Consider the following 26,276-nt stretch of genomic DNA (forward strand, 5'->3'; position numbering starts at 1 on the left):
TAATAAAAATGCTTTATTCAAAAGCTTCTCAATCTCGCCCCTATTCAACCCATATATTTACCATACAAATATCACCTGACGTATGCACACAAAAAAAATCTGCAAGATATGGAACATTGATTTTAATTAAAAAAAGAATTTTAAATACTTCCATAATTGAAAACAAACGTTTAATACATTGATAAATTGGCAATAATGGACAGCCTTCAGTTATATGATTGGCGGGATCAAAACATGTAAACCTTCATCCATCAATTTCACAATTTTCACTCAATTCAAAGACTGAAATGGCTCTTGGCTCCTATCTGAACCCCATTGGTTTGCCTTACTCTCAAATCACAAAAGACATTCTGAAAAGACTTAACCATTCCACTAAATTCAGTGGTTCATTGCATTTCTGTTGGGTTAAGCCTTGTGGTATGATTATCCAATGAGGGATTAATATAAACATGTAGATATTTATGGTTGTATGCTGAATTATACAATTTCATTCTGTAGTACATTTCTGTATTGCTTTTCTTTGGACAACACTGTGACAGCAGCAGAACAATTTCGCCAATAATATATTCTTTTCTTTTTTTTTAAGACCACAGAAACAAACAGCGAATAAGAGCAGCAGTAATGAATGGTAAACTGTTCTCTAATCTAATGTTTTTATACATTTGTTCACGATTGCCCTGACCAAATGTATTCTTGCTAAGTACAGTGTGCATTCCCTATCTGTCACATAAGCAATGGTGCCCTAGTCATGGCGGTAAAATGCAAGATCATACTAAACAGGCGTGAGGTCGGCAAATTAAGTGTACTGTACCACAAACCATTTCTGAATTAATGCATTTTCTGCAAGGAGCTTTTGCTCAGTATCGTAGTGTCGATGGTGAATCAGGGATCATGTTAAAATGAATCTGTCTGTCCAGGGAGTCCACGAATAGGACACAGGGCGAGGTGAGGTTACCCCACAGGGAGGTTATGGATATGTAGGTGGGTTTACCAAAACCTTTTGCGTCATTAAACAGTCTGCAAACAGTGCAAAAGACAGACAGGAGTGGTTCGATCCAGATTGTCAGAATAGAGGGTTTGCGTTCGAAGCCCAGAAGTTGTCACTTGTCCAAAAACCAGCGCCTACGCCAACGCAGAAACCGCCATCCACAACACATACACCCTGCGCGACTGAATTACAAGGGCCGGAGCAGGTATGCTCCTCCTCCCGTTTGCCAAACGGACAGCAGTGAGGGGACCTGCCATTAAAAACACGTCTTTTCATTCTTCTACAGAACATGGCACAGGCGTGAGTTACATTACATGTTATTTGGCTTTTATCCAAGCTTGGTTGCCCCCACATTCAAACCAGGGTTTAGTGAGGTACGAGGGGCAGGGAACACAGCATGATGGGGTCCAAACGCACCCCCCAGCCCAGCAGCACAGAATAAACAGCAGTGACGATTAGCAGTGTACATTCATTTAGCCCTCCATTTCAGTTCTGCATTGAACGGTATAAAATAAAAGGAAAGGTTTTTACAATGGTTATCGGATGCTTTTCCAGGCGAAGCCGGATCAGAAGGAAGATGTACAGCGGGTTTCCAGAGTTCCTGGAGCCGGAGAGCTAAAGCGCAGTGTGGACGTGAGTGGATCTGACTGCAGGAGTCACATCAGTCTAAATCAGCGTGGTATAACCCAGAGAACAGAGCTTCGGTGACCTCTTTACTGCACCTTACAGCCACGTAAAGCATGTCTGCGACCAGCCCTCAAGGCGGTGGTCTCCATCCCTGGTCCTGGAGAGCTACTGGGTGTGCTGATTTTTGTCTTCACCGGTTGAGGTGAGTCAACTGTGTACGCAACAGCTCGAAGCGATTAATTAAGTGCAGAGTAACAACGAAAACCAGCAGACCCTGTAGATCTCCAGGACTAGGGTTGGAGACCCACTGCTTTCAGGTGTTCAGCACCTTAGAATGGCACATCGTTCCAAGTGCGCCCCCTTGCAGTCGCACAGTTAAAGTGCAGACAGTTTCCCCCCCCGACGCTGGAAAAAGGAGTAGTGCCAGGCGCTTCAGAAGCACGCTCACACAATCTGTGCACTAAGCTGACAGCCGCAGCTGAGTTTAAGCCAAATTAATCCTTACGGCTGCTCAGTCCGATGCTCAAGCCTGCTAACAGGTCCTTTTTGAGGTATAGACTCGGGGAGAGACAAGCGAGTTAAAACCCAGTGCCGGGTAACTGCCACCATGATCCAGGGCCAACAGAATACAGAAGACCATCGCAACACCCTCTTATTTGGTGGAAATCAGAGAGGAGGCTCCACCAATTGTGGAGGTCCTGGGTAACAGCCAGCCGAATAATGCCGATTGGTGGATACTACTTTAAGAGCGAATGAGCCTGGAAGCATAGTTGGTGAGTATCTACCGATCGTCGTTGGCATGGTTACCGAGATACTCCATGTATGGTGGATCTCCTCTGTCAGAAAATATCCATTCCACTATCGCTGCTGTGACCTCAACGTTAATGGTGTGGTCACCAGATACTCTGTCATCTGCTCTGGCCAATCAAAGCCAAAACTTACTAAATGTGATTACACAAACAAAGAATACATTTCATAATTGGGATATCTCTCAGGTAAATGCTACAATAAATACAGATAATGAACAAAATAACATGCAAATGATTCGATTTTTCAAGGTTTTTCGGCTTGGGAAGACCAAGACCTAGTAAGGCTAACAATACATACGTACATTCAAAAACATGGACAGAAAGACTGTTGGTTGACACAACCCGAAATCAGCTTCACAAGACTGCTTTCAGTTCGATTAGTTCAAGCCATCATAAAGATGCACTTTTGCATTGGAATTAAAATACAAAACAAAATACATTGATAAACTCCTACAGATTGTACAGACAAGAAAGGCACTAGAAAACATCAAATAAGTGTTTATATTTTCTGTTTACTTTCTTTTCAAAATGTAAAAATCTAAAAGGTTCTTTTTGATCATCATTCGTTTGAAAAATAAACCTGTGAAATACTTACAAAAATCGCTTTGCACTTTTGCTGCATGAGAAGTTGTAGAAAATGATAACCATTAAAAAAAAATGGGGAGAAACACTTCCTGCATTTAAAACTTGTCTGGCCTGGTCATAAGCATTTTAACAATGCGACAACAAAGAGACCTTTTCAGATGGACAGGAAGAAATGAGCCTGTAGAAAATAGCTTGTTCTGAATCCAGACATTTTAGATGCAACAATCTTACTTGATGAAAAAGTTGAAATGCTCGCAAGGTGTAACGTGAAGCACTTTCCGATGGTCAAACAAAAAAAACAAAAAAAAATCGAACTGAAATGCTTTAGAAACAGAAGTCACAGTGCTGACCAGCCATAACTGTGATGAGCCTGTAAAATCTTTCAAAGACGGAGGAGCTTTAAGACTTGGCTGATTGGCTGATTGGCTGAGTGGCGCGGCCGAGGTCGGACCGCTCTTTGGGAACGTTTTCCCGGTCACTCCGAGGTGTCCACCCTGGCGTACCCCAGCCTGCTCCCCGCTATGGACCGCCAGGAGAACGGCAGCTGAAAGTTCCGAGGGACCACGCCCTGGACGTTCTCCTCGAAGTACTGGAACAGTCTGTACCACCACACCCGCGAAACGGGGTTACTCTGAGAGGTCTCCTTCAGCACCTGGGGGACAGACACCACACGGACCTAATGACATCTAAACGTCACGCATGCAGGCATTACAACTGATATTCAGCAGTAGTCATGGTTTATGTGGCGGAATTTCATCTAAAAGAGCAAAGTCAAACACTCAGCAATACTCATTTAATATCAGCAGTTGGCTCCAGATTATCGGCAACATATTTAAAAAAAAAAAAAGAAGAGAATCCACTCACTCTGGAAAGTCATTTAATCTCTTAATTGCCTGTGGCAGGGGCTGGTCCTTTGCTGGGGCAGCATGACCTAATCAGTGCAAGGGTGTGCTTCCGTTTACAGTAAGTGTGGGATACTGGGAACCACAAACTGCACGAGTGCGAACAAGAGGCTGAAGAGAGCTGCCACACCCTCACCACAGTTTTTTTCCTTTTTTCTTGTTTTAATTCCCAGTGAGGGAGAAAAGTGAAGACTTTGAGACTTAGAAAATAAAAAATAAAAAATTAACCTGTCACCTTGTTGATGTGAAGATTACTCTGGTAATTACTGGAACGGTCATATCGCTCTGTGCCAAGCTATACTGCCCCTCGTATGGGCCTGTCACCACAAAATGTTTCCAGAACAATTAGATCTGAGTTGGTCGAGGGAATCCCTGTTGTCTTTCAGCATGTCCAATCTTGGCCACAGTGCCAATCTTACAGACTACAGAAGCGGTCATCACGTCAGATGTTCTAAAACATGGTAGTTCACACAGGATATAATTTATTCTCCAGGCATTCTAAGACTGCCTAATCAGCCAAAGAGTTCTTGGTCTTCTTGGTACTTTTGGTACCAAGCAGACTCAAAACTTACTTGCTGGTTGGCCAAGGTGTGGTACCACCAGAACAGCCGTGTAGTAATGTAGTAAGCCACCACTACATCCACAGTGTAGTGGTCATGGGCCAGCAGAATGCAGAAGATTCCTACAGCACTCAAGGTCCAGCAGAACCAGTGGTACAACCAGAACCGTTTTGGAGAATCTAGGAATGATGGGAGTTGAAAATTTCATTAGGAGAACTGACAATCATTTTTATGATATGAACGAAACATTAACAAGCAATATTTAGGTTTCTAAACTAATGTCTTCAAGTTTTAACCATATTTAACCATATCCCACTATTGACTATTTTACTGGCCGTTTCTAATGCACAACCGGACTAGCAGAAGCCGGTCTGATCCAGGGGATGTAGCTTTTATAATGGGCCTTTATTTCTATCCTGTAACTGAATTTAACAGTTTGAGCTTATCCACTTAGTATCTCAACACTAAAATGATGTGTAAACTGCAAATAGTCAGAATAATTAAGTAATTATTATTACATTCAAATATCCACCAGGTGTCACTATTGCATCAACACATTTCCCAGCAAATTATATCTATGGTAGGCTTTCCAGAAGTGAGGGTTAGTGTACAGTGTTAGCGCAGGAGAGAGGTACTCACACTCTTTGATAAAGAGGTAAGTGGGCGTTAGCGTACAGTGGTAGCGCAGGAGAGAGGTACTCACACTCTTTGATAAAGAGGTAAGTGGGCGTTAGCGTACAGTGGTAGTGCAGGAGAGAGGTACTCAAGCTCTTTGATAAAGAGGTAAGTGAGGGTTAGCGTACAGTGTTAGCGCAGGAGAGAGGTACTCACACTCTTTGATAAAGAGGTAAGTGAGGGTTAGCGTACAGTGTTAGCGCAGGAGAGAGGTACTCACACTCTTTGATAAAGAGGTAAGTGAGCGTTAGCATGACGGTGTGGCCGCTGTACAGATAGTCTCCACACATGCTGTGGGATCCAGTGATGGACAGGCCTCCTCCAGCGATCATCTTCACCACCCTGCGCATCTGGGCCTCCCAGTCACCAAAGAGCTAAAGCACAACAAATAAGGACAAACACAATGAACAGTTTTACTTGAAGTGGTTTTCTGACACGCAGCTTACTAAGGCAGGTCAAAACTGTACGTTAGATGATCGATCAACTAAAAAAAACCAGCAGAATGATTCAAGATGAAGGGGTTATACCTGTCTGAATGGTATATTGCACAGCAAACCCCTAAGATCTTATATAAATATTATAGAAAAGCCCAGGGAGCTATTGTGACTCCTTTGTTATTTCTAATTAATTAATAATCTAATTATTTTGATTATTTATGATATATAACTGTGGATATCTTGTGAGGTCTGTCACTTTTTTTACTTACTTAAAAACTAAAATAATTGTTCACAAATGGCTGAATGGCTTTACAAAATGTCACGCCCTAAGAGAAAGAAAATCTATCTTTATGAGAGAACCAGTTACAAACTAGTTAATTTGCATTTAATTTGGTTAAGTATATCATTTTCATGTATTCAGTCAACTGCAAGAAGCAACTTAAGAGCCAAAAGAATGTAGCACGGCAAATACGTCACACTGGTAAATTCGAATTGCACTTGGGAAATCATGGATGACGCAAAACATGGATACATTTTTCGCAGAAAACAATGTCAGTGGAATTACGGTTTCTACAACGTAACATTCCTGACATGGATGTCATGACAACATAACACACAATCCTGCATTTCACATGTTTTCATAAACTTATTTTATACACTGGCAGAATGGGTGTTGAGTCCAGCTATGACTGTGCTAACGCCACACCCAAGGGTGTGTTGTGCAGGATGGAACACGCGGCAACCAATCGCCGTCTAGTCGGGGGGCGTGTCCCAGCCGGAAACAGAAGTAAGGCGGCGGCTGAGCAATGACTGGAAACAAAATGTCCCTATCTGTCTGCGTTGTGCAACAGCTTCCTGTAGCCTTGGCGAGAGGGGACTTGCCCTGACCCCACACAGTGCAAAGATGGCAGGAGACCCACTCTGGGTGGGGGGCGGTTTCCATGGCAATGGGGGTGCACAGCGCTCTCAGAGGAAACTGTGGTAACAGACTTAGTCGTTTCATCGCCCCATGATAAATGTTCTGGCTCTTTAACATTCATTTCCTACCCTCGCATTCACGGTTTCAGAAATATACACCAAAAGGACAGTAAATATTCTCACCGATATGGAACTAGAGTCGACCCTAGGGTTTTTCCCCACTGCTTGTTAAACTAACTTTAATTACAGTGCCTGACAGCTTCTCCCTATCTAAGTTTTAAAAGTTTACTTTAAGCTCAGATCAAATCATTATACAGTCCAAAGTGAAATAGGTTTCAATTTGTTTGTAGGAGATTATTCTATGAATAAAATATGTATCCATTATTCATATTAGCATATTGATTGCGCATGCCTTTACTTGTTTATATATGCAATGTGGTTTTAATAAAACAAAGGAAACATAAACTACTAACCCTAACCCTAACCCTAACACCCTTTCACCTCATTTCATCATGAGCTGTACGAAGCTGAATCACTGTTAGCCGTGGGTGTTACTGGTCAAATGTGTCACGTTCGCAGTCACATAGCAGATGTTTGGAGCGGAAGATGGAAACTTCTGTATACGTTTTTCGTATGAGTTTGGGGACATACCTTTGGAGAGCACTTGAAGTGCATTCCGGGCACAGGGAGGGTGGTGATGTACATGGTCACACACCTGTACAGGTACAGCGTCCCCACGATGAAGAAGAACCTTCGCCCAATGATAGACCTGGAAGGCAGGGTGGGTGTGTTAAATACGCAATACAATCCAGTATGAGCCAGTATGAGCCAGTAACCTGGCAGTGTAGTGTGCATAATGGGAAAGGAGCTGTGACCTGTTGCAGGTTTCCCAGGTAAGACACTGCCACTGTACCCTTGAGCAAGGTACTTAACCAAATTTGCTTCAATATACATCCAGTTGTGTAAATAATACTATACTACTATACTATTTTCAGTAACGTGCTGCACGGAAAATTATTCAGATGAATGGACAGGTGCAGTCAGTGGGAATTTGCAATAGGTCTCATGTGGGAAAAACTGCCAGAAGATCTTAACCTTAATCAAAATATTAGCTGTAGCAAAAACCAGCGTCTAACAGGACAGAGTTTCAAAACATCAAAATGGCTGTAAGCAAGCAGTGTGTACATTTGGCCTGGGGTTTGACACATGGATTTACCTGTAATTCAGGGGTTTGACGCATGGATTCACCTGTATTTGAGCGGTCTGACGCATGGATTTACCTGTATTTCAGGGGTTTGACGTATGGATTTACCTGTATTTGAGCAGTCTGAGGCATGGATTTACCGGTATTTCAGGGGTTTGACGCATGGATTTACCTGTATTTGAGCAGGGTCCACTGCAGCAGCCACAGGCCCACCAGCACCACGCCGTTGATCTCGCAGATGGAGAAGGCCCACTCCACCCTGTTGAAAAGGTCGAAGAACTTGTCGGGCAGGGGCGGGGAGAGCTCCTTGTCGGGCACGCGCTCGTGCACCACGGAGATGATGATGGTGGTGGAGACGAAGCAGCAGAGCGCGTAGGCGAAGGCGGCCCTGGTCTTGCCCCACTCGGAGGGGTAGGGCTGGGGGTCGGGCTCGGGGACCGCGATGCGCACCATGTCCTTGCGGAAGCCGTTGGGCCCGTGGCCGTTGGCGTGCCCGTTCTTGTGCGCCTCCATGTGCCGCTCGATCTTCAGCGTCTCCACCCGCTCCAGGAGCTGCCGGCCCCCGTCCGACGACACCAGGGACAGGGGGGGCCGCTGGAAGTCCGCGGGGGCCAGGCTCAGCAGCTCACGGCCGCTCATCCCGGCCCCGGGGCCACAGTACTCCTGCAGGCCCTCCTCAGCCAGCCAGTGCGCCACCTCCTCGCCCGTCCACAGCGACACCTCCTTCATCTCTGCCCCGGCGGGGAGGCGGTCTCTGAGCGCAGGGCGGTCCCCGGGTCCTCAGCCCCGCCCGGCACGGACATCGGACACGGCCGCCTGCAGGGGAAGGGGCTCCGCTCGGGAATGCCGCTCGGGGGGAAAAAAGCGATCCGGGTTCGAGGGAACGGCGAGAACGATACGATGGGGTCTTGCGTCACGGCCGCGGCAGGCTACTTCATTGTGTTCCGGGACAAATTCTTTCCTGCGGGGACACGAGTCAAAAAAGAATTATATTTTTACGTTAAATTAATATGAAATGTCAAAGTGCTGCTGCTAAACCATGAAATTTACTTCAAGTGCAACTGTGGAGAAACCGTGTGGAACTGTAGAAATGTTACATGACTGGCATTGTCGCACACAGGGCCACCCAAACACAGGCACACAAAAAACAGGGCCACTCTCAGGGGAAGAGGGTCCAAATCCAAGAACCAAATATTCGGGAGCTCCTTTTATCCGAACGATCATTCCCATTTGCGGTTATTCTTGGCTTCGGTGTGTGAGAAAATGAGGCCATTGCTTTCCAGGAACACAGAACCCAGGAGATATAGTGTGTGTGAGGCCAGAGCTTTCTGCCCTCAGTTAATTACGAGAATCAAGCTGTCCAACTATAATACCAATAGAATTAATGCCTGGCCACAAAATTGTCCTTTTCACGTTAACCGCCTGGCTTTGGGTAAGTCCCTTTGGGGTGTGATGCGTTTGCTGATGCTTATAGACTGTAGAAAAGGTTATGGACTGAGGAAAAGCTCATTTGAAGAGATCAGTCTACTCTTAGATTAGGTTACGAGAGGGCCTCTCTATCTCCATCCTCCTCATGCAACTTCTGTCACCATGACTGTCCCTGTACTGTGTGTGGTGTGTAGTAAGGTTACAATGCAGTGATTCAGAAATTAAATGCAATTTAAAGGGGAATGTTACCCGTGCTCCACGTTTTATTGTGTTGTCCTTGGTCCTTACAGTACTATGAATGTAACAGTAAGTACATATTGTCATGCACATCCTGGGAAAAGATGGATATTTCAGCTTTTGGGTGAAGCTGAACATTAATTAGGCTTCTAAACCTTCCACCATCCTGAACGTCTCTTTCTTTGTGTAGATCTCTGGGGCTAAAGTTCCCATAAGCCCCAGTGTGCCATCTTACCCACCGTCAGCCGCGCCCCCATCCTAACGAGTGACCATGGCAACCTTGAGCAGACAGCTATGGGAACTCCGTCTCCTCTCCAGGCTGAGCCAATCAGGGGGATAAGAGAGGTGCTCAGTTTCAAAGATGCGGCTGCCCTCGAAAAATGATGGAAATCAGGCTGTAAGCCATCTGAAGGGTTTACGAGATCAGCCAACTGCTTCACTGAATCGCTAGAACGTTCCTCAGAGACTGTGTGCTATCGCTGCCCCATGCCCTTTCTGCATGTATGCGTTCTGCGACACACCTGTTCACGTGTACAGCATAAGAGCAAGGAATGGTGTGTGTGTGTGTCTGTCTCTCTGAAAAGGAACAGCTTGAGGTGAAGGCGTCAAGAGATGAACGCCAAAAACATGACTGATGGAAAAATGTGAAACACGAGGTCATGACGTGAGGGCCATTAAAATTGTTGCTATCCGTCAGGTGAACGACAGGCACGGAGAACGTGGGCGTGACCCTAAAGTCAGACACCTGCGTGTACCGCTCGGAGGGAAAACACATGGCACGGTTCATGCCTATGAACCAGGATGTGGCTTTCTGCCGTTACTATTGGCAGATTGTATGGTAAATATGAGATGCAGGTCAATATTTACTCATCAGATAAGGCAAAATGAACACATAAAATATGCTAATCAAACCGAAATGCAGTATGTATATGCAAAATGCTTAAAAACCTGTCCAGCTACAAAACCGTTTGACACGCGTACATATAACTACGATCCATGATGTGACATCAGAGAAAGTGTATACAAAATACAGCAGTAACAGGGTCTGCACAACAGCAACCCGTGTCTTTGCGGGGATTGGTTTCCCTAACCCAACTAAAAAGAGGGCGAGCTTCCACACCAGCTTCTCAAAGGTCATAACATTTCCATACAAACATGAAGTCTGTACATTACACTTGATTTAGTATCCTGTGCTTCCAGAGCAGTTTGTAAAGCAGAGAAATCCCAACACGGTTGTTGCGTGTGTACCCTAGTTACCGCAGTTAAGGGGCGAAAGACCAGACACAGGCGCACAGTATCACAACCCAATAGGAACATGCAAAATGGACAATTTCATGCTGTAGCTACTATATCTCCCATGACTGATGTTACCACTGACATTACACCAACAATCCTTCAGAGAATATGGCCAGGCATTCCAAAAGACCGGTATGACTAAAAATCATCAGCATTTTAACTAAATCCTAAGCTGAAACTCAACTGTCAATCAGTACCTCAACTGATTGACATTAACTTCCTGAGACAGGAGTTAACCCTAAATCTATATTTAGTTGACATGTCAGAATATATACACTTACAGTAGCAGTCTGGTTGATTGATGGCCACGTAACCGCAATTCCTTGGCAGCATGAACACTAAGCCACCATTCCAGTGGCTGATAGCTTGGCATCAAAGAGTCAGTGCATGGGACGGTGGGTGAGTGACACCCAGGTTAGGCATTTCTTTTTTTTACATTTACAAAATAGAATTACAAAAACATTAAAATAAAGTATTTTATTTTCACTGAATGTCCCTTGCGGTGTATGGTTCCACGAGATACGAGCATCTGTACCATCTGTAACCGGCAGTGCTCCCTGAAGCAGACCTTGTTTAACCTTTAATATAAGGATGTGGTTGTCATCGCTAGTCTCTTCCCTTTCCAGTAGTTTCCTGAGGATGTTCTGCTCTCAAAATAACAGCATCCTTCTCAGAGGCCTTCAGAAACCGCCCTTACGTCACCCGCCGTTCTGACAGGCACATGCTGTGCTGCATCACATCGCCCGGTCAAAGGTCCAACGGTCACTCAGGAACCGACCGTTACGTAACCTCGCTTTAAGGAGCCAGGTGCTATCTGTGTGCTCACTGACCCCCTCCTGATAGGACGGTCCGGTCTGTGGGACACGCCCCTACGCCTGAGATAGGCGAGTTTCACCATTCTTGAACTGTCCAGTGATACTAGCTTCCCAAGAACCGCGGCAACAAAATGGGGCACTTTTTTCGCCTACTGGGATTTCTACACTCATTCACTCCACTCATTTAAAAACTAGCAGAAAAACTGCAGGGGTCAGGTCTGTCAAATCTAATGTGGAATAATGAATATCAGAGAGAACAGCATTCTGCTCTGCCTTCTGCACTACCACAACAAAGCATGGAAGCACATAACTAATGGTACACACCACAGTATCACTATGACAATCTCTTAAGACCGTCTTATTTTAAGTATACATTGGGAAACATTGAAATAAGAGGCCACATACTGATAATTAGTGAAATAAGTGAAAATATGTTTTTATTAAAAAAACATTTCTGCTGAGAGAGAATTGTTACTTGCCTGCAGTCAGTGGTTTAGAGTAATCCAGGTCTGCTTCTGTTGGGAGCACTAAAACATTTCAAAACATCTTTGTCGAGAATGGCTCAGGCATAAGCCCCTCGAAGCCTTATGATGCGTTGTGATGTTTTCCTCCGAGAACGTGGACAGGATTTTGTCATCAGGGTTCAGCAAAGAGGGCAAACGATTACAGTGCAGCTCTGGAGAAAGATTAACCGGCTGAGTCAGCTGAAGCGCTCAAACTTTGGCCTCCGTTTCCAAACAGGACTGCAGCCAGTGCAACGTGGATACGCTAACAGGAACAACAAAAGAGGGAAACACGAATTCAAAACACGGCATCTGGAGGCCCGGATCTGGGAGAGCTGAATTCACCAGCGGGGCCCGTTACGTTCTGCCAAACTGGTCTGGCCAGTAACGCTTGCGCCTAACGTTTCTGGAGAACTTGTGCAAATGACCTGCTTGTTTTCTTTTTTCAACGATTGCTCAAGGTCGCACTCTCTGAGAAAATTCACAAGAGTTCCTGCTTCTTCAGAACTTGCATGGATGTCACGTGACTGTTATCCTTTACCGCATATATTGCAACGCTCAACAAACAGTAAACATTTTTGGTAAATGTCAGGGTTGGGGTCAGCTCCACTAATTGCTTATCCTTTTATATCAATCCAATTTCCAAACCAATTCTACATACACCTTTTAAATTCATCTCAATTCCAAGTTCAGATCAACTCCGCCAACTCAAATGCAAATCAAAAGCGCACTTATCCCTGGTTATGGGTATGCACTTTGTTGTACGTCGCTCTGGATAAGAGCGTCTGCCAAATGCCATTAATGTAATGTAATGTAATATTCCTCCCACAAAAAGTCCTTCAATTCAGTGACAATAATATTGTAGAAAATTAACAAAGCACCTCACTCAAAAGTAGGAATGGCCTCTCACCTGATTCATCCAGTACAAAACCAACAAGCCTGCAAGTCCGCTCTCTTAACTGTGAGCAGAAAATAAGTATCACACTGGATTCAGGTCTCGAATTTAGGTCATGTGCTTTAATTAATGCTCAACCACTGCTTCGGAAAGCTACTGCCAGTCTGTTCAATTGGCTGCTCAAGTCTCTTTCAAAAACACAGATACGGATGCCATAGTTACAATACCATCGGGAAAGACTCTCAGCTGAATACTACGCCTCAAATAAAGCTATGTCAGAAGTTGCTGATTGATAGAAAGCGTACGGGAGACAACTATTTAACGCAAAACTGGTTCTTATAAGGAGAGAGGACAAGGGAAAGAGCACATCCCATACTCTGGTGGAAATAAGGTCACAAACACATGCTGACGCTACGTGCAGTAACTGGAGGGAGGTACGGTCTGCAACCCCACATCTGTTCAAACAAATAAAACTGAACAGATGGCAGCCGAGGCCACTGGGGGGGGGGGGGGGGGGGCTGATCATCTCAGGACCCGTAAAAGCGCTAGGCCTCTACTGTTACTACAGCTTGAGGATATTCAACGCAGAGCACCTGTTTTTACTGCCCAAAACATTATTATGGAAGTTACTAGAAAGATACTTGCACTTGGGAAGAAATACAGCCAGTCGGCCCCCTCCCTCACCCCAAACTCCCCCCCCCCCACAATTCTTACATAGTAGTAAGTACTTATTTATAACTGCACACCGTAGAAAATGTCCTTTTTTTGTGCAAGTAATGTTGGAGCAGACAGAACGTGTCAAATATCCATTGTGTGTCAAAGATGGGCTTCAACCAATCTGGCAGAATACAAGCTAGGCCGTGTTCAACAACAGCCAGTTCCAGCATATAGGTTTAGCCTTTCAAATTAGAATCCAAGGTCTGAGCAGAGCTCAAATGTGTTAATGTGGAGGACTCGGCCATTTGAGCACTCTCCTATCTGCAGCCATTAAAAATGAGGACTGATGACCCACTTGGCACGTTGGTCAATGAGATACTTTGCCATGCTAATTTGCTCAACCAGTTTTTCTCAAGGACCGAAAAGCTATTCCATTATACCGTTTGTCCCATATTAACCTCATTTGCCTTGAGCAATGTTCAGAGTCAGAAACAGTTATGAGGCTGTGTAGTGTCGCAAGGGAAACCGTTCTCAAGCTGTATCGCAGACACGCTCCATTTTGTTAATCTTCGCTAAAGATGCCTATTGCTCTGTGTAGAGTAGCACCCACATATTTAACGTGTATTGTCTGGAATTTCAGCAATAGGTTCATTATAAATTTCTTAACTCTTAGCCATATATAGAATCATTGTGTCTTACACAAAGGAGATTTCATACAGAGGCCTAAAAAGCACATCGCACTATCAGCTCCAATCTAAACGCAGCTAGACCGGTTTATCTCACGGTAACATACCTACAGTCTCGTGTGTCACAAATTCATTGGTTCCCAGTCTCCACCCCTGCATAGGGTTTTTTTTTTTTTTTTAAACACACAGGCAGACAAAGTCAGTGTACTTGCGTAAACTGTAAACACAATCATTCACTCTTAAGACTGGTGTCAGCTGAGAATAGCAAATACAATGCTAAAATAAATATCCCACTGTGAGTGAGAGACTCAAAGTGCACGCAGTAGGTTGTGAGACATGACCTAATGCAACAAGGCTGGAGGGAGCTAGACGTATGTGTATGAGACATATTAATGACTTAACTTATGATAACTACTCCACTCCTCTTCTGTCTGGCAGCAGAACTTTCCTTGTGCTCACAAACGTAAACAGTACACCGGCACTTGCTACTTTGCCCCGCTTTAAAAAAAAGAGCTAATCAGCCAGAAATATTTACCATGGAAACCCTGCCACAGAGTTTCACCAAAGGGCCAGTTTTTCCAGTCATTTTTTAATCAGATGGGCCCTTCTATAGGTCACATAGGACTGCTCACCAGGATGGCTATTAACACGGCCCACGCTAAATGGGGCGATACTGGGTTCAATCTGCCAGGGGCCGAAATTCAATGGCATTAAAGTACAGGAAAAGGGAAACGGATGAGCTGCCAGTTCCCCTCACTAACACGTGAATATCCTTACAGAGGGTCGCAAGGGACATCAGCACACTTTTATAGCTTATAGCTGTAGCAACTGAAGTTTCACTGTTTTCTACAATTACACAACCCAAGTTGAGATCATCCTTCCCTGCCACAGTAAACAGCAGGCTAGTTTGTTTCAACAAGAGTAAAGAAAACACAGTGAATGTTTGGAGCTAGAATATTTAGTCAGGACTAACTGAGGCGATCACAAAATGGCTGACTTGCACAGGGAAGAAATCCAGAAAAACAGCCAGTTTTGGTATGCTAAATTCTGATAAGGATGTAAGACTTGTTTGGTTAGTTCCAACGACTTGAGGCCCTAATCTCTGAAATCATTTTTTTCTTACATTTTCTTACCCCATTCCACTGCAGGGAGTGAGGGCATAGCCAAAATGACTTCATAAAGTTTTCTGTGTTGAGGTAGAGTATTAACTAGCTTAAAATGGCTTCTGTAAAAAAACAAGCGATGATAATGTGAAGGCATATCTCAAGGATAGGAGACTTCTAGAGTGAATTTATCTAAATAAATGACTGGTTTAAAACCTGATCTTATAAAACCTTATGTAGCAGTCACCCATACCCTATATTGCTTGCTAGTTGGTTTCCTTTAGTCAGTGCATGTAGTCTGACATTTATTCTCAATATCGTATTCGCTCGGTTCGAGATTCCTTTGACTCAGCAGTTGATTGTAGGGCTATGTGGATCAGCTGTGGATTGTTAGGCTATGTGGATCAGCTGTGGATCAATGTCTTGGAGACTGGCTGCTAATTAGTCATTGAGAGCAGCTGTTGTGCATTCTTCTCTTGTCCAATCAGGGTGTGATAACACCCTTCCTGTTGGGATTATAAAAATCTGGAAATTGTATGTCTACATTTATTTCTGATCCTAGAATTTCTCATGTCAGTCACCTCTTTTAGCTAGAAAATCTACTCGCTTTAGAAGAACTGAATTAGAGATTTCCTTTGCTTCAATTACTAATAGAGGAGGAGTAGCAGCAGCAGTATTGGGAAGCTATTTTCAGGTGTTGCATTTAAAAACACACACACCTTTGCTGGGTCACCTGGACTAGGGTGGCTGGCAGAGCTTGATTACCCATTGCAAGACCTGCAGACTTTATTTTCTTTAGAGGTTTCATTCCTTTTGTCATTTTGTGTTCTAGAGATCGTATATCAAAGGGAAATGAAGAAAAACTAAAATAATTTAGTCTCCTTTAAACTGAAGAGGCATTTGTTTAATATAAAAATGACAATTCAGATTTTCCTGAACAAAATGTTTTCCTCCTTTTAAATTATGTGATTTGAAGCGACTGATTCTAGTTTCACATGAATTTATCCATGCTCCATACTTTTAAAATATTACAACATTAAGCTTATGTGAACTGAATTCAAGCACTGTAAACCAAGTTAGCTGGCTAAGGTTTATGGAAGTTTAGAAAGTCTGTTCTTCTATAGCACTAAAGAATATCAAATCTGACACTGATCTTGAAGGAAAGATGGCATGATTTCACCTAATGTTCGAAGGTTTTGCAAGGACACAAATGCCAAAGAATATACAGAATCTAATGTGGCCATATTAAAATGCAGCCATCTTGCTCAAAACTACCTAACTATTCACACAGAAAGCTAGCTTTCCTCTTGCATACAAATCTAGTTGGATTATTTCAAGCTGACATTTGATCAGTTTGCTGAGTATGACTGTTGCATAACGTGATTGCCGGGAGGTTTAGTGACGTTAATTTTCAAATAGGCCTAGATGTTAACCCTTAGACAACCAGTTTCATGTTTGTTCATAATAGGCTATGCAACCAAACGGACCTTAAGAGGCTTTAATCTGTTTTTCTAACCCTGTTAACCCTTACGATAGCTGGCTCACATGGATGAACTATGGCAGTAACTGTGGAATAACGGAAGTGATAATGAGAATAACACCTGAAAATGAACAAAACATTCCCCTGATAACTGAGTATGAAAGGGGAGGGGGAAAAAGTGCTGAGGCCAGAAGAACTTTTTAAAAGTTTAAAATCCATCCTCCATATGTGATATTATGTGTAAAAATATGTTCTGTCTAGGCCCCTGAAACTTTTTTCTCCATAAAATGGTACTCCAAAATCAATATTTGGAGCTGTGGTTTTGACAAATAGGCTGGCACACAATTCACTTAAATTAACTTCAAATGCAATTGGGCTGAATGGGGTTTAGATATTCTATTATTTTTTTGACATAATTCCTGCTAGATCTAATCACTTGGCAGAACCACAAATCCATTCACTTCAGTGAACACTGAAATTGTTACACAAATCTCTATACAGCTTTAAATTAGGGCAAATGTAAGGTGCAAGACCACAAATATATGATCACAATGTTTTTAACCAAACATGTTAATGCTGATGTAATGATCACTACTGGTAATTGAAACAATGGAGTTCAAGAACAGACCTAGAAATTTGAAAAGAATTCCAAAAAAAACTCTGCTCTTCCAAGTTTTAATGAACATTGTCCCAGCTCTTGTGGGGGGAAAAAAAAACAAACAAACAAAAAAAACAATATAGCCTGAAATAATCAGCTGTAATCATTTGCTACTATACTCTGTATAATGTGTGCACGCTCGTGACACGAAGTCTGTTCACACACAAACGACCTGACCACACAAAGCTGGCCCAGTTGCTACAAGCTCTCTGTTAATGAAGCAGCGTCTCGGGGGTGCAGCTAGCAGCAACTGCTTTTTTAAGCATCTCTCCAGAGAAGTTCAGAGCAGGAATGAAGAGAGAACACTAATTTCAGGACCTTCCTGGCTTGGGCTTCTCTCGTTCTTTTGGCTCATGTTCCGACACAAAGGCCCTGGAGTAAAATGCGATCTCACTTTCTCTGAATGGTCTCGTCCTCCATTCATTCAGCATCAATAACATCAACACTGACGACATTCACATGTCTCATGGCACAGTCAGAGCACTTGAGTAGGCAGGTTTAATGGAGGGATATTTAGCCCGCATTTGAAAATTGTTTTAAAAGGAACTGTTCAGTGCAAGGGGAGCTCACATGGCTTACTGCAGATACAGAGCTAAATGAAGAATAAATGTGGTGTTACACATCCTGTCCCTGACGCACGCTTATTTGAAGTGAACGCTAGGTCGCCAAAATTCAGAGAAATGAGGCAGATTATCGGAGGACCTCTTCCAGTCGAGTCGTCTGACATTCACGTTAAGTAGGACGAATAAAATCAGGTCAGAAGACCAAAATACAGCCTGAAACCAAGATCTAGCACCAACGGAACCAGCTCCTTTTGGCGGTAGCCAGAACGTAGACCGCAGTGCGGCCGTACTCTCGTTATCTGGAGGGACTGGGTCGGCCAGTCTGTCAGCGAGGTATGCTGCCACGTGCTGCTCAGTTTTTAGCTCCCTGCACAGCACACCCCCGGCCTCCCAGGGTGACGCCAGCTCATTAAAACGACGCTCCCGTAAACTGAAATGTCACTGAGAGGCAGCCTCTGATGCTACATGACCCAATATTATGAGCCCAAAGAGAACAGAGTGACCTACTTGGCCACACAGTCGCACCGCAGTCCGCCACAAGACTGGAGCTGAGATCGGTGATCAACACAGGAGACCATTCCAGGCTGCTTACACTAAAGCACTACACAGGATGGCTGGTTGCTGCTCTCGACGATTGGTGCATTCGAAAGAGAACTGGACATTGAGCAATCTTTCCATCAGCAAACAAAACATTCAGGAATAGAAACCGATGGATGAGGGAATGTAAAATCCACCATTTAAACAGTTTTCATAGCCCTGGATGTACACTTTAGAAACAAGGAATTAGAATGATTGATTGGTTCTGCACAGTGGATTACTCTGGTCTGATGGGTGCCAATTCGGTCAGATGGAACTTTTTCAGAAAAAAAAAGAAATGTAAATGCTCTTGTTCAGCGAAATGACAATCTTCGTCGACAGAGGATCACAGGATTAGTCAAGCACAGGAGGTCCTGCAGAAATGCTGCATCGCCAGAATAGATGACACCATTGACCGATGTGATGAGATGTTCTAATCTCAGAAACAAACTCACTGCCTGGTGTGGAAATCACGTAACCACAAGCACGAGGGCAACCGCAGTCTGGCTGGCCAATGACCGAGTTGTGATTTCAGCAACTAGGTCAACCAATTTACAGAAACTAAGGTGTGCAGTGCACATAAACTGACACTCGTCACAGCCATAATGGAATTTAATTACAGTACACCTGAAACACATCAGCGCGTGGCTGTGTTTTAGGATGTCAAGCGGCCTAACGTTAACCGATAGTCAGGACTTTAAATAGGGTTAGCTGACCTCTTTATACTTGTACTCCGGACAAGAGCAGCTGAATAACTGTAAAGATCCATCTCACTGAGTCTGTGCAAAATGTGTACGGCATGATGCCTTGAAACACAGGCCTAACCAGTGCAAGATTTATTACCCGTTCGTCCCTTGACTTTCCCCAAGAGTGCTAGGCTAAGCACACAGCTGGGCTTGGGCCGGAGGAACAGTCACTACCAGTGCCGGACTAGGCCGACTGCCGGACTGCCTCTTGTGAGCACAAGCGTTGAGTGAGCGACACAAACCCTCAGCCCCCCCACAGTGCTCCTCTGAACCTGACATATGTACGCACCAAAACTGCAGTTCAATTATATAAAACACAAGTTTATTCAGACTAGAGCTCCCTGTGTTTTCACCATCGTTTCCCACTCTGATTTTGCACTCACCATATTCTACTATCTCAGCACCCCTCCAGGACTGAAGCGGAGTTATTTGATAATTTATTTAATTTAGAAAATGAAATGATCATTTCATGTTTTGTGTTTACTAGGGTTCCCTTCATCTAACATTACATTTTGTCCAAAGGTCCGAAACCAGTGTGTGACACATACAATAATAGAGGAAATCAGGAAGGCGGCAAATACTTTTCCATACAGAGCCATGAGTACGTAACAAGTCAGCTGATGGCCTGTGGTCTGCGGTCACAGAAATAACTTGACAAGTACAAGCCACTTCCCCAAAGTTGACAAACTTGCGGACGTCTAGAAAATGTTGTGAAGTGTGGTCCTAGAACAACATTGGTCAGCGCATCGAAGTAAGTCAATGACAATGGAGCACAATTCAGAGCTACCAATAAAACTGGTATGTGAGCCCTGAACAATGGACAATGCTGAATGCAACCTGGATCTTCTCAGTGTCGTAACATTCTCAGAACCTCCATTTTTATCTGTGCACCTGGAGATGGATATCTCGCCAAATGCTGCTGTGCTGCCAAGGGTTCAGGGGCACAGTTCGACAAAATCGACAAAAGCCTTATTCAAATAGTGGTTTGACACAATGAACCTGGTATTAAGTTGTTCAGTCATAGTCAAATTGTGCTGTGAGTCTGCTGAGCTGCAGTCAAAACAGCCAATGTGTTGAAACATTCTGAGGTTTGCAAAGTAACTGACAACATATTACAACCCCAGTCCACTCCAAATGAAACCGCACTGCCTTCATCCAGTGCATTGATTCCTTGAGGTCAGAAATGTAAATGGCCTCAAGCAACTGGACTCAATTCTAGAATTTGACAATAACTGTTCTTCCAAACTCCTCAATTACAAACATTTTTTCCACACAAGGAAATTACCTTTCGTATCATTGACCCTGACCCTGCAGGAGGTCTGGGACAGAGGCGAGAATCTTTCCAAATATTACACAGGGAGCAAAATGATACTTGTCTGTTACAACCAACCCAATCCATAGACCGATTCATCTATTTATATGGACATCGTCAAGCAATAACAGAGGATACTGACCATGATTAAATTCAGCCACAAAGTTTTAAACTTGCATCCTTAATTAGATTTCAGTTCATTTATAATGGATAGGCTAATAAAAAAAAATGAAATGGATGTGCCCACTTTACACAAGCGCATCCCCGCCACGTGAACTGCATGACTTCATCGATCTGCCTCCTGAAACACGCCAAGGCGTCCCAACACGGGAGTGGAAAAACAGCACGTGGCAGCGACAGCCTGAGCTGAAGGATCCTATCCATCAAACCACAGTGCGCCAATGTGCTCAGCGAGAAAGCAGGGGGTCGGTCTCCAATGCTCAACTTAAAAATAGCAGTGTTTGAGAGGCAAACACCACCACCTTGGAAATAACTGAGACAAACGTTTTCACGAAGGCCGTGCTCACACTCTGCTCCCTCCTGGCCGACACTGCCAAGAGCAAGACACCGCTGCCAAACTGCACATCTTCCAAGCTAACAGGCTGGGATCCACAGAGACTGAGTGCTGTGCTCATATGATGTCATCTGTTGAAATAAAAGGCATGCTAAATGTTTCCAGCCAGAAGACAATGCAGCCGCGCCAAAATTTTAGCCCTCAAACTGTTGGAAGCACTCAAACTCCTCTCTCATTCCCTTATTTGTACAAACATTTTTTTTTTTTTTTTTTTTATGTAAATCAGGTGATTGCTTCTCCTTGCAAGTTGTTTTGGCTAAGTGTCCACTAAACCACACCAGGAATTGGTTATTTCTGACCCTATTCTGATGTATTCCAATAAGTAAAATCTCTTTAATTCAGGATAATTAAGCAGATGTATGCTAAGATTCAGTTTATGGACATCTAATATATTTTGAGAAAGCTAGTCTCGAAGTTTGAATTCCAATCTCAAAGTAGTCTTATTAAATAACTAAAAACATATTTCAATGCAATTGTGGTTATTCTTTTAATGGTTACTTTTGAAATATTCATTGGGAAATCATATTTATCCCACATCTGATTTTATGTAATGCATAAACTTCCAAATCTTTTAGTTTTTGCTTTTGAAACAAAACAAAAAGAAAAGAACTGTGCCAGTTATTTGGTTCCATGGAAACCAATGTGATAAACCAGGGCACACCTACGAGCAGTACAAAAAGCCCCAGTTGCAAATCGCAGCCCCCACAAAGAGTGAGATCATTAAGAATTAAAATCTGATGAGCCAGAGTCATTAGGCTTCATAGTTTCCTAATGGTGAATGTAAGACAAGAATATTTTTTTAGCTTGAATGAGACAAGTACATTTTCTTAGGCAATTGCAAGTCCTGAAATTTCATGTGCTAAATACCATGGCAGATTTCTCATTATTTCAGGACAAATATCAGGACACATGCACTCAGTGAGCACTTTATTAGACTTATTTTTTGGACTCAAGTCTTCTGATCCCATCGCCTATCCACTTAGAGGTTTGAGTTGTGTGTTCAGAGATGCTCTTCTGCATACCACTGTTGTAATGCGTGGTTATTTGTGTTACCATCACCTTCCTGTCAACCAGTGTGGCCCTTCTCCTCGGACCTCTCACATTAACAAGGCCATTTCTGCCTGCAGAACTGCTGCTCACTAGATGTTTTTTTTGGTTTTTCACACCATTCTCTGCAAACCCTAGAGACTGTGTGAAAATCCCAGGAGATCAGCAATTTCTGACATACTCAAACCACCCTTGTCTGACACCAATAATCATTCTACGGTCAAAGTCACTCAGTTACTTTTTTTTTTTTTTTTTTTTTTTCATTCTGACAGTTGATGCGAACATTGACTGATGCTCCAGACCTGTATCTGTATGACTGTATGCACTGCACTGCAGCCAAACAATTGGCTGATTACATAATTGCATGAATAAGTAGGTGTAAAGGACATGTTCCTAATATAGTGCTCAGTGAGTGCAAATCCAATGTACAGGCTCATGGAGCTGTGCAAATTGCTCACTGCACAAAATTGGGGAAAGAGCCAGTCAGACTGTGCAACAAAAATGAGTGCTTAGTACACTGACACTCTTTTATAACAATGGACTACAAATTTTCACAGTGCCCTGTCAAACGGCTCACAAACTGCATGATTTCTGAATCTCTCTCTAAGAGTGATGCAAGTGGACCTCTCACTATTTAACCACACCATGATTTATTTTCACAGCCTCTTGAGTTGGGGCTGCCACACCTCGCATTATTAGAGACATTTTCAGAGAAAATGCATGTCCAATTAAGGGTTTATTTTTAACATTTAATTGCAGATATGAAAGACACGTATTAATACATGTAAACCAATAGGCATAATCAAATCAACCAGCAGTATGCTGTAGGTTCACATTCTTTATAAACCGCAGTATAAAATGTAAGCACACCTCCTGGTTCTGAAAAGTGCTTACGGAAAGTCAGGCCCGACCAGTCAGTAAGCAATACTAGTTTGCAATGCTCTTGTTCTGCCGTCTCAAAACACTTTGCCCTTCTTGTGCATAATATACCCTGAGGCTCTTTGTAACAATACAAAGGACATGCAGACCTTGGAAGTGACCAAGGTTCAGACGGCTCATTCTGGGTGCACTAAGTATGTAATAGTGTTTTTCCATATGGAAACCCATTTAAAGGAATGGTTAACCCCCAGTTTACATATTTAGAGTAGTTTCCAACGTTCCTGCTGACAGGTTTGGGTTCATGGTCGATTCTAAACCATGTAAAACTAAATAAACAAATATTCATATGACAAGAAGACATAGGCCTACAGTGCAGAATGTCAAAAGCAGATGAGACCATTGTAAGCTTCATACACACAATATTGTTATTGTGAAACTGGGACGTGGTGAAAATGTTGACAATTTTTGCGTAAACTCACTTGGCATGACGCTAACCTATAGGCAGGTGGTTATGAAGGTCTGAGATCTGAGAACATGATCTGAGATAAATATTCTGTCTGTGGCAGTAACCGTAACCAAGCATACTTTCATCGAGTTTAAAAAGCGACTTTGCAGTGATCAGGTTAAGCCTTCCTATTTCACAAGCCAGCTGCCTCAACAGTTTAACTAAAAAGCATCGCCATAGCCAGAAGCGACTGTTGCAACAATTACCTCAACGTCTGTGCTAGCTACGCAAGTCTAGCATAAATCATTCTGATATCTTGTGTACTAACTTGAAAACTTGACTAGAGCGAACTTACCGTTGAGCGTGCATTCAGTTAAAGTTAAACGTCGGCTGCTGTGGTAAAACCATAGACCGGGCAAAACACAATTAAGTGGGCTAAATGCGAGGGACTGATATAACGTTAGCACATTAACCTGTCATTACCTGTAGGCTACATGTTCGCTGTTATATTGACAACGTTATCTTGAAAATACTCTTCTAGACCTATTGTCCAGTTCAATAGGAAAGATGTTTCCTCTTTACAACCACTGGTAACTTACAGTAAGCGTCAATACACATAACTGAGTAGCTATATTCTATAGAACTGTGGTCAGAATACAGACATTAGAGCTCAACAGCCTAGCCTACGTTCTTTTGTAACTTTTGTAACCAGAGCACTATCAATACGTCAACAAATTGCCAACTGCATAGGATGAACATTTGAGAAGTTGGCTAGCTCTACATTATATTCTAATGGATATATGGATAATGGAGAATACAATTTACCAACTAACGTTAACTAACAGCCAGTGAGCACTAACTAATGTACCTAACTTAAACGACCCAACTTATCTAGCCAGGTGAGTTAGAACTAATGTTAGCGAAATAGCTAACTTACGTTAGCAAATTAACTTTTCACCAACGTGGCTAGCTAATAATACACGTTAATTGAATATAAATTGATAATATAGCTACCTATCTGGCTTGTTAACACACAAGCGAAGATTAGTTTGCTCGCTAGCTAGCTGTATGCAGCGTTCAACGTTACGTAGCGTTTTAGCGTTTAATAACCGTACTCACCGCGTTCTTGCGTTGGCCAGCTAACGTTAGCGAAACGTTACAGCATCTTGACACAACTAGGGAAATAGCAGTAAACGGCGAACATTTCCTTTTGGGTCTGATTGAAGGTAGCTCAACGTGTTGTATGTTCGTTACCCTCTTATATTGGCAACAACAGCTGCTAAATAGATCTTACTTCACATTCGTTGACTGGTCTAATATTACTGGCGACGTGCTAACGATGATATAAACATAATTGTAGCTAGCTGCCTATACTGTAGTGGGCGGACACGTTTTCTAATTTTGATACGCGTGGAGGGGAGGGGGGTTCCTTTCTCGTCCCACAATCCACAGCGTCATGTTCTTACGCAGACTCTGACTGTCCAACAAGTGTTGGCAATGTAATGGATACATGTCATCGATGTCACTTCCATCGTCTAGTGCGTTTATTTATACAAGGAAGGATATTATCGTATTTGTGTTATTTATTCTGTATTCTCTTAAAACTACAATGCCCACCCAAGAGCACACAGGGGCTCATTTACACAGCTGACTATTGTGCTTGTACCAGCACCCAGTAGTATAATTCGCTGTTGGGACATTACATTAAGATCAGTAATTATTTTACTGTTGGTACAGTTTTATTTTATATAAACATTTTTTGAATGTGTCCTTATGATCAACATATACTTTGTAATTAATGAAAGTTTGTTATTTTTCTGTTTCTTGGCTGAACTATTTTGAAAAATCTCAACCAGAATTTAAATATTATTATTATTATTATTATATTGCGAAGTGAAAGCTTACTGGAAATTATGGATGATTTACCATACTAAAATCCAACCTACGTGCAATAGCTTTCACAATACGTTTTCTGTTACCAATTATTTACGTTAAATGTCATTTTTGCCAACGTTATATAACCTTTTTATATAACTGGTAAATCATATGCAGGTAGTTAAAGCCAAATGTGAGGAAGCATGCACAATATTACTAGCACATTTTCCATTTCAAATTGTTTAAGTTAAATAGAATTTTTAATATTGTATTACCTTTTTTATAACTAGTAAATTATTTGCCAGTCATTAATCAGATGTCTATCTGTATGTGTTTGTTCAACCAAATAAGCCATTCTACTTAACTGAGTTTGACTGTGATTGGTGTAATTCAGTCAGGCCAATGGCCTGTACAGTCTCAGATCTCAATCCAATAGAGCACCTTTGAGTTGAGGTTTGCCGCTTGAATGTGCAAGAACTGCATAATATTATCAAGTAAGTATGGTCCAACTCCCTGAGGAATGTTTCCAGCACCTTATGCCATGTCGTGAAGAACTAAAGCGGTTCCGGTGTCAAAAGGAGGTCCTGTTTAGTACTAGATCCACATCTGTGCTAAATGAAATGGAACTGAGTGCATATTGAAATAACTAGGCTGCTTTGTGTTCGCGTCCTATGGTAGGCCACGACTAACGAGCACTCTCTAGTGGCCAAATCCAGTAAGAAAACAATTATCCTTATAAATTGTACACAATCCTTATCATGCAGTAATCAAGCACGCGTGTGCTGTCACTGACGTG

General features: G+C 42.8%; 1 protein-coding gene across 1 annotated transcript; it reads right to left on the reverse strand.

The window, feature by feature from the left end:
* LOC133118380 (phosphatidylcholine:ceramide cholinephosphotransferase 1-like) lies at positions 1 to 25,010 on the reverse strand. Its single transcript, XM_061228331.1, has 6 exons — positions 24,725 to 25,010; positions 7,878 to 8,666; positions 7,153 to 7,270; positions 5,367 to 5,520; positions 4,484 to 4,650; positions 1 to 3,661 (listed from the first exon to the last, which is right to left on the reverse strand). Exons 2-6 carry the CDS (start codon positions 8,432 to 8,434, stop codon positions 3,485 to 3,487), a joined length of 1,173 nt encoding a protein of 390 aa, XP_061084315.1. The 5' UTR covers positions 8,435 to 8,666; positions 24,725 to 25,010; the 3' UTR covers positions 1 to 3,484.
* Positions 25,011 to 26,276: the final 1,266 nt, after the last annotated feature.

The sequence above is a fragment of the Conger conger genome, chromosome 18 (assembly GCF_963514075.1).
Source record: "Conger conger chromosome 18, fConCon1.1, whole genome shotgun sequence".
Taxonomy (NCBI): Eukaryota; Metazoa; Chordata; class Actinopteri; order Anguilliformes; family Congridae; genus Conger; species Conger conger.